Genomic DNA, 13,114 nt, shown 5'->3' on the forward strand with positions numbered 1-13,114 from the left:
AAAAAAAAAAAAAAAAAAAAAGATGGAGTCTCGCTTTGTCACCCAGAATGGAGTGCAGTAGCACAATCTCAGCTCACTTGCAGCCTCCGCCTCCTGGGTTTAAGTAGTTCTCTGCCTCAGCCTCCTGAGTAGCTGGGATTACGGACACCTGCCACCATGCCCGGCTACTTTTTAAATTTTTAGTAGAGACAGGGTTTCACCATGTTGGCCAGGCTGGTCTCAAACTCCTGACCTCAGATGATCTGCCTATTTCGGCCTCCCAAAGTGCTGGGATTACAGGCGTGAGCCACCACACCCGGCCTCAATCCTCTCTTTCTAATCTTCGGAGGCTGTTTTGAATTCACTGACTCTTTTGTTTACTGAACAATCACTATGTACCGCATAGTTCTAGGACCTGGGACTATAGCAGTGAACAAAACAGAGTTGCTGTTTTATTAAGCTTGTCTAGTGATCGAAGACAGATAATAAATATATGACAGGATAATAAGCTCTATGAAGAAAAATAAGGGAGGATGATGGGAACATTATCTTACTTGGGGCAGACAGGAAATACTTCTCTTATCCAGTGAGGTTTGAGGCTCACAATAAGTGAAGCAGTGAGCTGCACAGATGCCTGATACAAGAATGTTTCAGGCAGGATGCAGCGGCTCACGCCTGTAATCCCAGCACTTTGGGATGCTGAAGTGATTGCATCACTTGAGGTTGGGAGTTTGAGACCAGCCTGACCAATATGGAGAAACCCTGTCTCTACTAAAAATACAAAAATTAGCTGGGCATGGTGGTGCATGCCTGTAATCCCAGCTCTTCGAGAGGCTGAGGCAGGAGAATCGCTTGAACCTGAAAGGCGGAGGTTGTGGTGAGCTGTGATCGCACCATTGCACTTCAGCCTGGGCAACAAGAGCGAAACTCCATCTCCAAAAAAAAAAAAAAAGAATGTTCCAAAAAGAATCTGGAAAATGCTGGAATTATGTCTATTTCTTTTTTTTTTTTTCCCTCACTCTGTTGCCCAGGTTGGAGTGCAGTGGCATGATCTCAACTCACTGCAACCTCCACCTCCCGCTCAAGTGATCCTCCCATCTTGGCCTCCCAAATAGCTGGGGCTACAGGCATGTGCCACCATGCCCTGCTAATTTTTGTAATTTTTTTGGTAGAGATGGGGTTTTGCCATGTTGCCCAGGCTGCATTTATTTCCTTAGTTCTCCCTCCCTTCCAAATGGTCCCCTAAAAAGTAAAGTGGAAAACTATAGACCTTATCTGGACCTTTAAGGCCTAAACCCAAATTAGCCTCAATGAACCTGAGGGAGCGAAAAAACTTGAGGGTCCAATTTGTGTGGGAAAAGATAAGATTAGGGTAAGGGAAACAAAAAACAATCTATTTCTCTTTCTCTCTCTTTTTTTTTGAGATGGAGTCTCAGTCTTTCACCCAGGCTGGAGTGCAGTGGCACTATCTCTGCTCACTACAACCTCCACCTCCCGGGTTCAAGTGATTCTCCTGCCTCAGCCTCCTGAGTAGTTGGGATTACAGGTGTGTGTCACCACACCTGGCTAATTTTTGTATTTTTTTTTTTTAGCAGAGACAGGGTTTCGCCATGTTGGCCAGGCTGGTTTTGAACTCCTGACCTCAGGTAATCTGCCTGCCTCGGATTCCCAAAGTGCTGGGATAGCAGGCGTGAGCTGCCACACCCAGCCTATTTCTCTTTAGTTATTTGTTCATCCAACAAATGTATATTAAGTGCCTGCTACGTGTTTTAAGCGCTGAGGGTACAGCAATGAACAAAACAGACATAAATTTTTGTCCTCATGAGACTTACATTCTAGTGAAGATAAATAATGAACTGTAAAATAATGTGCGTGTGGGTGTTTATTCTTACATATTTGTGTATGTATTTTATATTTTTTTCTTACATGTGTAGGGGTATGTGTATCTGAGAGAGATAATGACAAGGCATGTTGAAAAAATTAAGGCTAGGAAGGGTGGGTGGCAAGGATGGAGAAGATTGCACTTTTAAATAGGGGAGTCAGGAAAGGCCTAAGAAGGTGACATTTGAGCAAAGTCTGACATTTTCCACTAATAGGGAAGAAAACCCCTATGTCTTCCAGCGAATGATTTATTAAGGTAATAATAATGAAAAGAGAAAGTCCCTATTTCTTCCTATTTAGAATAATATATGTATACATAAATACATGCATGTATATACACACACACACACACACACACACCTATATATACACCTATTTTTTGCCTACAATGGATGTATTCATCCTGGAGGAATACTTTTTTTTTTCCATCGCCCAGGCTGGAGTGCATGGTACGGTCTCAACTCACTGCAACCTCTGCCTCCAGGTTCAAGCGATTCTCCTGCATCAGTCTCCCAAGTAGCTGGGATTACAGGCACATGCCATCACGCCTGGATAATTTTTTATGTTTTTAGTAGAGACGGGGTTTCACCATGTTGGTCAGGCTGGTCTTGAACTCGTGACTTCAGATGGTCCACCTGCCTCAGCCTCCCAAAGTGCCAGGATTATAGGTGTGAGCCACTGCACCCAGCCCTGTATTTTATATACATGGGAGCTAAAATTTTGGAACATATTTTGAAAGTACATAAACCCAGAGTTCTTCCTTTTGGCACCCATCCTTTTTTTTTTTTTTTTTTTTGAGACAGAGTCTCACTCTGTTGCCCAGGCTGGAGTGCAGTGGCCAATCTCAGCTCACTGCAAGCTCCACCCTCTGGGTTCATGCCATTCTCCTGCTTCAGCCTCCTGAGTAGCTGGGACTAGAGGCACCTGCCACCACGCCCGGCTAATTTTTTGTATATTTAGTAGAGACGGGTTTCACCGTATTAGCCAGGATGGTCTCAATCTCCTGACCTCGTGATCCACCCGCCTTGGCCTCCCAAAGTGCTGGATTACAGGCCTGAGCCACCGTGCCCGGCCCACCCATCCATTTTTAACACCCTGAGCACCCTACCAAGACCATCTAAACTCAGCTCCACACCCTTCCACCCTACCCTGACAGTGAGTCAGTCAATGCAGGCTCTGTTCTGGATGCTATGGAATATCCTCCTGAAACCAAAAATCTTCTGTAACAGTTGAAGTGAACAGGTGCCCATGAAAAAGGTGACCTTGGAACACATACAGAGCAGCTTTATGTGAAGCACAAATCAATATGAGCAAACCAAGTCTATAAATGCTGAGAGAAGGTCTAGAAAAGAACAGAAAGTCAAGTGGGGTGCTTCAGAGAAGGCTTTCTAGAGAAGATAAACCTTTCATCTAGGTTTGGCCAGGAGGAAAAGCCATGGAGTGGTTGGAGAGGTTGGGAGAAGGTGCCTCTAATAGAAGGGAAAGACTCTGAAGCCCAGATGAGCACATTTTGCTTTAGAGGCTAGACTGCAGATTAGCTTGGCTCCAGCAGCAGCAATGAGCAGGGGAGATCTAGACAGGAGTTAAAGTCCACCCGCCCTGATGCAGCTCTGGTCTCTGCCTTCAGATGTGTCACCGGTGGTGGCCGGCCTCATTGGGGCCTCTGTGCTGGTGGTGTGTGTCTCGGTGACCGTCTTTGTCTGGTCATGCTGCCACCAGCAGGCAGAGAAGAAGCACAAGAACCCACCATACAAGTTTATTCACATGCTCAAAGGCATCAGCATATACCCAGAGACCCTCAGCAACAAGAAGAAAATCATCAAAGTGCGGAGAGACAAAGATGGTCCTGGGAGGGAAGGTGGACATAGGAACCTGTTGGTGGACGCAGCAGAGGCTGGCCTGCTAAGCCAAGACAAAAGTCCCAGGGGGCCTAGCTCTGGATCTTGTATAGACCAATTACCCATCAAAATGGACTATGGGGAAGAACTAAGGAGCCCTATTACAAGCCTGACCCCCGGGGAGAGCAAAACCACCTCTCCATCATCTCCGGAGGAGGATGTCATGCTAGGATCCCTCACCTTCTCAGTGGACTATAACTTCCCGAAAAAAGCCCTGGTGGTGACAATCCAGGAGGCCCATGGGCTGCCAGTGATGGATGACCAGACCCAGGGATCTGACCCCTACATCAAAATGACCATCCTTCCTGACAAGCGGCATCGGGTGAAGACCAGAGTGCTGCGGAAGACCCTGGACCCTGTGTTTGACGAGACCTTCACCTTCTATGGCATCCCCTACAGCCAGCTGCAAGACCTGGTGCTGCACTTCCTCGTCCTCAGCTTTGACCGCTTCTCTCGGGATGATGTCATCGGCGAGGTCATGGTGCCACTGGCAGGGGTGGACCCCAGCACAGGCAAGGTACAACTGACCAGGGACATCATCAAAAGGAACATCCAGGTGAGTAGGAAGTGTGTGTTGGGGAGCAATGGTAGGTTGGGGGAGAAAATATCTCAGTGGATAAATGGAAGTGGGAGGGGAGTGGGAGGGGAGTGGGATGGGTGGCAAAGAAGGGCTATAGAGAGGAAGCTCTTGGCTGTCAAGAATAAGCAGTGGTCAGAGTAAGACAGAGGACCTGGCAGATTAGGTCTCCTCTAAGCAGCAACTTCCTGAGGAGAGAAGGTCAGATAGCTTCCACCATTTCACTTAGTGGTTGGCATTCTGATGCTGCTCAGCTTACTTGGAACAGGCTGGCCTACCAGTTGTAGATCCTCCATCATATCAGGAATATGGGGGCTAATTTTCTCTCCAAAATGATGTGATCTTCCTCCAGTGAATTTATTTTTCACAGCTGAGAAGCTAGGACAATAGTTCAGTAATTTTTCCTTCAGCTTCCCTTTCCCAACCTAACCTAGGGGTGTAAATGATACCATGTACATGTCTTTTTTTTTTTTTGGAGACAGAGTTTCACTCTCGTCCCCCAGGCTGGAGTGCAATGGTGCGATCTTGGCTCATTGCAACCCCCACCTCCCGGGTTCAAGCGATCCTCCTACCTCAGCCTCCCGAGTAGCTGGGATTACAAGCGCCCATCACCACACCTGGCTAATTTTTTGTATTTTTAGTAGAAACGGGGTTTCACCATGTTGGCCCAGCTGGTCTTGAACTTCTATCCTCAGGTGATCCACCTGCCTTGGCCTCCCAAAGTACTGGGATTACAGGCGTGAGCCACCACGCCCAGCCGTCATGCATATGTCTCCTTATGACCATTTTACAATGCAATTCAATGAATTGCTTTACCCTTCTAGGCCCAAACCTCTGCCATAGACACTTCCCCTCTCTCCATTTCTCCTGTCCTCCCTCTTTGTATTAGAAGAGGGACGAGGGCCCTCCATCCTGTTTTCTCTCCCCCTCTTCCCACTGGACGGACATTGGCTCTTGAGTTGTCATTTCAGGAGCACAGTAAATGTAGCCCCATCCAACCCCATTAGTTCGTTTATTTCTTCCACAACTGGGGAGGCAGTGAAATGCTGCAGTTAAACACTTGGGCTCCAGAATTGGACTGCACGACTTTAGTCTCCAACTCACCACTTGCCAGCTGTGTGACACAGGTGAGTTACTTGACTCCTCTAAGCCTCTATTTTCTCATCTGTAAAATGGAGCTTATAATATTGCCTTCCTTACAGGGTTATGAGAATCAAATGAGATAATATGCCTGGCATATGATTGCTCTTGAAGAGGTTTCATTTTATTGGAGGAGAAAGACAAATATTTTTTGCAGTTTCTCTATAGTGAGTATGGTAGGTGCTATGAAAGAAGTTGTTGAAATTTTAAACTTAGAGTTTCATGTCTTTTTCAGGGTATAACGTAAGTGGTTAAAACAGCAAGGACTTTGAAATCAGACCTGAGTTTAAATCCAAATTCCACCAGCTAAATGACCTTGGGCAAGCTGCTTCTCTTCCTTCCTTCCTTCCTTCCTTCCTTCCTTCCTTCCTTCTTTCTTTCTTTCTTTCTTTCTTTCTTTCTTTCTTTCTTTCTTTCTTTCTTTCTTTCTCTTTCCTTTTTTGCAGAGTCTCGCTCTGTTGCCCAGGCTGGAGTGCAGTCGTGTGATCTCAGCTCACTACAAGCTCCACCTCCCGGGTTCACGCCATTCTCCTGCCTCAGCCTCCTGAGTAGCTGGGACTACAGGCACCTACCACCATGCCCAGCTAATGTTTTTGTACTTTAGTGAGACGGGGGTTTCACCGGTGTTAGCCAGGGGTGGTCTCAATCCTCCTGCCTTGTGATCCGGGGCCGCCGCGTGGGCCTCGCAAAGTGGCTGGGTTACAGGTGTGGGAGGGCCAGCCGCGCGCGGCCGAAGTTTCAGTTTCTTTTTTTTTTTTTTTTTTTGGCGGAAGTCTCGCTCTGTGGCCCAGGCTGGGGGGTGCAGTGGCCGGTCTCAGCTCACTGCTAAGCCTCCGCCTCCCGGGTTCACACCATTCTTCCTGCCTCGCCTCCCGAGTAGCTGGACTACAGGCCGCCCGCCCACTTCGGCCCGGCCGTTTGTTATTTTTTAGTTAGAGACGGGGTTCACCGTGTTAGCCAGATTGTCTCGATCTCCCTGACCTCGTGATCCGGGGGCCCGTCTCGGGCCTCCAAGAGTGCTGGGGACAGGCTTGAGGGCACCGCGCCTGGCCGAGGTTTCAGTTTCTTATGGGGGACTAGAGTAGGATGGATGATTTTATGTAGCCACTAGGACATAGTGAGACTTCAATAAATTGTGACCGTTGCTACTCTTGTTATTTCTATTATTAGTCAAGTTTGATACCTGGGTGATGCATGTGGTTTGTAAATATTTATATTTTGTTTTGACAAAGTGGAGGAAGACAAGGGAGGACTGAATTTGTGAAGGAGGTTAGGAAAGAATTTCGAGGCCACTAGAAACAACTGCACATCTCCCAGAAAGAGCTCTGCCTGGGGACAGATCATACTTATTTCTTGATACCTTTTTTACCTGCAAGCCCTCACTGGACTCAGTGGGGAGACAGGAGGCTCAGGATTGGATAGAAGAGGCTCCTAAGTTAGCAGGCGCAGAGTGAGCAGTGAGCACCCAGGAAGAAGGTTTGCCTGCTGAAGAAAGGTACTGTGTCAAGTCTGGGTCGGCGACAGTGGGGAGCACGCTCTGTGTGTGTGTGTTCTTGTCTTCTCTGTTCTGTAGTAGGCACCTGTCCCCCTGCAGCCAGCCCAGTCCTGCCTTTCATTTCCTGAAGGAACTGCTACTGCCACCTGGCACACTCAGATCCTTGTCACAGGGGCCAGGAAAGTCCAAGAATCTTGAAGAATATTAGACACATTTGGTCAGAGCATAAACAAGACACTGCCACATCTTGTGGTTCTCAATGCCAGGATACAATGAGACATCCCAGAGTCCAGCACTGCAGGGGTTTTCGCATCCTCTGAGGTTGGAATCAGAAGGTGTGAACAGAAACAGATGCAGGGGCCTGTTTCATCTCCTTCTCTCCCCTTCCCTCTCCTCCCATCTTTTTTCCTCAGGGCTCTGCCCACCCATTCCGCTGTTTCCTTATTCCCTTCACAGCGGCTCCCATCCTCCACTCCTTCCCTTGTCTACCTCTCCTTAAAGGAGGAGCCTTTCCAGTATACCCTTCCATGTGACTCCAACCTTGGTAAAGCCACCAACCAGCTGGACTCCTCCAGACAGCTATACACTTGCAGCCCAAGGCTGGGAGTGGAATATGGCTCTGTGCCAAGCTGCAGCTGGGAAGAGATTGGCAATGAAAGGGACTGATTTGGGCTGGGAACAAAACAGTCTCAAATCAAGGGCACTGGACACAGCACAGACAATGGCATTTGCTAAACTGCCAGGGGCTCTTGGCAAGAGCCACATTTCTTTCCACTTTATTAACTCCCTTGAGGAGGGATAAGCCAGGGCTAGGATCCTGAGCAACACACGCCCTGGAGGAGGCCCGAGATAGGACACCCAGAGCCTGTGCAGCCCCACCCCAGAGCTTTCCAGCCTCCCAGGCTTCCTAAACCCATTTTCCCAACCAGTGCCCATAGGCAGGACTATGTTCCATCTGAGCCATGGCTGCCATCTCCCTAGTCACTCATCCACTAGGTTCCCTAGCAGTGCAGGCTGCAAATGTCTATCCCAAATCCTCCCTACTGCAGCAAAGTAGGATCTCCCCTAGGTGAACATGAGCTAGAGCTGCCCTGGACCATGCCACACTGGCTGTAATAGGCTTTTTCCTGGTCTGGCTTACACAGACCAGGAAAAAGCTACTGCACTCTAGTCTGGATGACAGAATGATACCTTGTCTCAAAATAAAATTTAAGTAAAAAAGAAAAGGAAAAGAAAATATGGCCAGGCACAGAGGCTCCCACCTGTAATACTAGCACTTTGGAAGGCCAAGGTGGGAAGATTGCTTGAGCCCAGGAGTTTGAGGTTGCAGTGAGCTGTTACCACAAACTGCACTCCAGACTGGGCAACAAATCATGTATGTGTATTGCAGGGAGGAAAAGGGGGATGGGGTTGAATGTTAAGGTTTTGTTTTTCTATGGTTGTGATTTAGGGTAGAGGTGGCCCTCAGGACATCTGGCCCCAAGAAGGGTTTATTGAGGTTATGCTGGTCCACCTAATACAAGGGCTCCTTGGCCAGAACATCACTCTGAAAGAGGTTCTGCTAATTACAGGAAAACAGACTATTCCTTGCCTAAGTATTATTTCTTCTGAGTGTATTCTTTAGGACCCCTATTCCTGTTCCTCTGTTCCACTGAAGGAGCAAGGAGGGAGATTGCTCTCAGACAGCCGAGCACCGCAGCTCTGTCAGGCATGAGAAAATCCTTTCTCCCCCTTGTCCTTCTGCTTGCCTGCCCCCCAACAGGGCCTTTACCTCACTAGGCCAAGGGGCTGGGAAACAGAGCTTGCTCCCAGCCTTCAATGGCTCTTTCAAAAGAAAGAGCTATTGACATAACTACTTGGAATGGCAATTGGGTAGAAAGAGAAAAGGAGGGGGCCTGAGGGAACGACATTAAACTGCCTTCAATGCAGGATGGAGTGGCATTCAGGTGGTGTTGTGGCTACAGACTTGGGTATCGCAAAGCGGTGCTGAGTGGGGATGGGCACGCTGCCAGTGTGAGATGGCCCAAGATGAAGGAGGGATCAGATGGAGGACAGTTGCCTGAGGAGTGATTTTTAAGGGAGAAAAAGATGAAAATGGTAACCAGAAGTTGTCTACTTTCCAAAAACACTAGGAAAGAGGTATGGGGATTTTGATTACGAAGATTTTGCTAGAATATATGATTTAGGATACAGAATTTTAAATAAGTAATCAGGAAACCTAAGCTATAATCTTGTCATTCATGTTATTCTTGCAAATAAAACTCTGCTTTTAAAATCAAATTTTGTCTGGGCGCGGTGTCTCATGTCTGTAATCCCAGCACTTTGGGAGGTTGAGGCAGGCAGATCACAAGGTCAAGAGATCGAGACTATCCTGGACAACATGGCGAAACCCCGTCTCTACTAAAAATACAAAAATTAGCTGGGCATGATGACACGTGCCTGTAGTCCCAGCTACTCGGGAGGCTGAGGCAGGATAATTGCTTGAACCTGGGAGGCAGAGGTTGCAGTGAGCCGAGATCACACCACTGCACTCTAGCCTGGCAACAGAGCAAGACTCCGTCTCAAAAAAAATCAAATGTTGCTTTTCCCCTCACCTATCCTTCCTCCGTGTAAAAAGTTAGAATCATAGTTAAAGACTGCATATTTAGTATTTACTCAGTGTTGAAGGATGGCCCCAGAAATCGATATCAAACCTAGCTAACATTTTATTATTATTCATGGAAACAGAGGGGAGCAGTAGCCAAAACCATGCAAAAGTCCTTTTTAGATTAGTGCTATCTAATGATGATAGAAATGTTCTATATTTGCACCATGCAGTGTGGTAGCTACTAGCTACATGTCGCTGTTGAGCACTTGAAATGTGGCTAGTGTAACTGAGGAACTATAATTTTAATTTGATTTGATTTAAATTAAAATTTAAACAGGCACATGTAGCTAGTGGCTATCGTATTGGGTAGCTCAGTTCTGAATGTTTTGGAATCCATTCAATTTTCTTTTCCATAAGGGATTACTTTTCATTTGATGTGGCTAATAGTAAAAGTGAGTTTATATTCACTGATTACATTCTGACTTCTAGCAAAATGAAACGGCCCAGAAGTATACTGGTTGGCAAGGGCAACCAGACTGTAATTCAAAACTGGCCGAGGGCTGGGCATGGTGGCTCACACCTAGGAGCACTTTAGGAGGCCGAGGTGGGCGGATTGCTTCCACTCAGGAGATCAAGACCAGCCTGGCCAACATGGCGGAAACCCAGGACGTGGTGGTTCACGCCGGTAATCCCAGCTACTCAGGAGGCTGAGCCACCAGAGTCACTTGAAGCCAGGAGGTGGGGGTTACCGTGAGCTGAGATCGTGCCACTGCACTCCAGCCTGAGTGACAGAGCAAGACTCTGTCTCGAGGGGAAAAACAAACAAACAAACAAAAAAACACACTGGCTGAGGGACCAAGAATGGTGGCTCACACCTGTATTCCCAGCACTTTGGGAGGCTGAGACGGGCAGATCACTTGAGCCCAGGAGTTTGAGACCAGCCTGGGCAACATAGCAAAACCCCATCCATCTTTACCAAAAACACAAAAATTAGCTAAGCATGTTAGCACATGCCTGTAGCCCCAGCTACTCAGGAGGCTGAGGTGGGAGGATCACTTGAGCCCTGGAGGTCAAGGCTACAGTGAGTCAAGATCACACCACTACACTCCAGCTGGGCAACAGAGTGAGACCCTAGTTCAAAAATAAAAATAAAATAAAATTGGCTGAGTGTACTTCCTATGGACACAATTAAGAGTTGACAATAGGCCAGAAATGGTGGCTCACGCCTGTAATCCCAGCACTTTGGGAGGCTGAGGCGGATGGATCACGAGGTCAGGAGTTCGAGACCAGCCTGACCAACATAGTGAAACCCCGTCTTTACTAAAACTACAAAAATTACCCGGGCATGGTGACACACGCCTGTAGTCCCAGCTACTCGGGAGGCTGAGGCAGGAGAATTGCTTGAACTCAGGAGGTAGAGGTTGCAGTGAGCCTTCGCACCACTGCACTCCAGCCTGGACAACAGAGCAAGACTTCATCTCAAAAAAAAAAGAAAAGAAAAGAACTGACAATACATACGTTATGGGTAAGGACAAAATGTGGGGCTTCTCTCCAGCAGAGAAAAACCATGCAAATATTTTTAAAGTTGATTCCCTTTTGTATTTCAATTTCAAAAGCTAAGGGGTGGGTTTAAACCTTGGTTAGATTTTGTTTTTTAGACACAGAGTCTCGCTCTTTCACCCAATTTCAATTGTGCACTGCTGGAGTGCAGTGGCACAATTTCAGCTCACTGCAACCTCCACATCCCGGGTTCAAGCAATTCTCCTGCCTCAGCCTCCTGAGTAGCTGGGATTACAGGTGTGCACCATCATGCCCCACTAATCTTTTGTATTTTTAGTAGAGACAGGGTTTCACTATGTTGGCCAGGCTGATTTTGAACTCCTGACCTCAAGTGACCCGCCCTCCTCGGCCTCCAAAGTGTTAGCATTACAGGTGTGAGCCACGATACCCGGCCTAGTTATTTTTTATGCCTTATGAGAGACATTTCCACATGCTCCTAGGATGAAACATAGACTGAAGAAATTTTTAAAGTCATGTGAAATGTCACAGTTTCATTCCTTGAGATGACTTAAGGCCTAGAATCAAAGCACAAACGATTAGGCTTATTTCTTGTTTTTTTTTGTTGTTGTTTTGGGGTTTTTTTTTTTTTTTTTTCAGGCAGAGTTGCACTGTTGTTGTCCAGGCTGGAGTGCAGTGGCATGATCTCGGCTCACCGCAACCTCCGCCTCCCAGGTTCAAGCAATTCTCCTGCCTCAGCCTCCCTAGTAGCTGGGATTATAGACATGTGCCACCAGACCCAGCTAATTTTGTATTTTAGTAGAGATGGGGTTTCTCCATGTTGGTCAGGCTGGTCTCGAACTCCCAACCTCAGGTGATCCACCCGCCTCGGCCTCCCAAAGTGCTGGGATTACAGGTGTGAGCCACTGCGCCCGGCTCTTGTTTTTTATTGATGAGTTAATTGGCATATTTGCTGCTGCTGTTCTTTCCTGCACCAGACATACCTGAGTAGATAGTGAACTAGGTTGGGAGCTTCTTAAGGGTAGGATTCCTCAGTATCCATCTTTTCAGCCCTAGCTTCTAGCAGAGAGTGCTTGGCACTTAATAAGTAAGTGCCTAATAAGTCGTTTTTATGAGTGTGTGGTGTATATAAGGCTGGTGATGAGCATAGTCTATTTTTGCTTAATTTAAGACTTCCTGGAGTAGATGACATTTCTTTGGGTCTTTGAAGAATACAAGGAATAAGGTGATAGCGGGGTGATGATTTGTCCCGAATTTAACTTACTGTGTTCTACATTCCTCAAAACTCACCTCCTTTTGTTTTCTTTATCCTGGCCTCATCCCCACTTTCTAAAGCTAAAAACATAAGAAATAGTCCACCCTTTCCTCCCTGTTCCCTAGGCTTCACAGCCAATTAACTGCCCAAGCCTAAAAAGCCCTGACAATTCTTCCTGAGACATATTTTACCTCCATGTCCATCTCGTCTGCCATATCCCTAGTTCCAGTCCCAATCATTTCTTCTGTAGCAGGTTGCTACAGAACAACGGAGTCTGTTTTTTTGAGACGGAGTCTCACTCTGTCGCCCAGGCTGGAGTGCAGTGGCATGATCAAGGCTCACCTCAACTTCCACCTCCTTGGTTCAAGCGATTCTCCTGCTTCAGCCTCCTGTGTAGCTGGTACTACAGGCATGCGCCACCACACCCGGCTAGTTTTTCTATTTCTTTCTTTCTTTTTTTTTTTTTTGAGACAGAGTCTCCCTCTGTCGCCCAGGCTGGAGTTCAGTGGCTGCGATCTCGGCTCACTGTAAGCTCCGCCTCCTGGGTTCACGCCATTCTCCTGCCTCGGCCTCCTAAGTTGCTGGGACTACAGGCGCCTGCCACCATGCCTGGCTAATTTTTTTGTATTTTTAACAGAGACAGGGTTTCACCGTATTAGCCAGGATGGTCTTGATCTCCTGACCTCGTGATCCTCCCGCCTTGGCCTCCCAAAGTGCTGGGATTATAGACGTGAGCCACTGCTCCGGCCTAATTTTTCTTTTTTTTTTTTTTTGAGATGGAGTC

At 47.3% G+C, this 13,114-nt stretch overlaps 1 protein-coding gene across 2 annotated transcripts in view; it reads left to right on the plus strand.

Annotated features, from left to right (window-relative positions):
• SYT11 (synaptotagmin 11) overlaps positions 1-13,114 on the plus strand; it is a 27,459-nt gene that overhangs the window by 5,956 nt on the left and 8,389 nt on the right. For both annotated transcript variants that reach the window (XM_017862119.1, XM_017862120.1), the window contains exon 2: positions 3,488-4,314. In XM_017862119.1, coding sequence (XP_017717608.1) covers positions 3,488-4,314 — 827 coding nt within the window. The remainder of the gene's footprint in view (positions 1-3,487; positions 4,315-13,114) is intronic.

Source organism: Rhinopithecus bieti, unplaced genomic scaffold (assembly GCF_001698545.2).
Source record: "Rhinopithecus bieti isolate Rb0 unplaced genomic scaffold, ASM169854v2 scaffold_64010, whole genome shotgun sequence".
NCBI classification, from domain to species: Eukaryota; Metazoa; Chordata; class Mammalia; order Primates; family Cercopithecidae; genus Rhinopithecus; species Rhinopithecus bieti.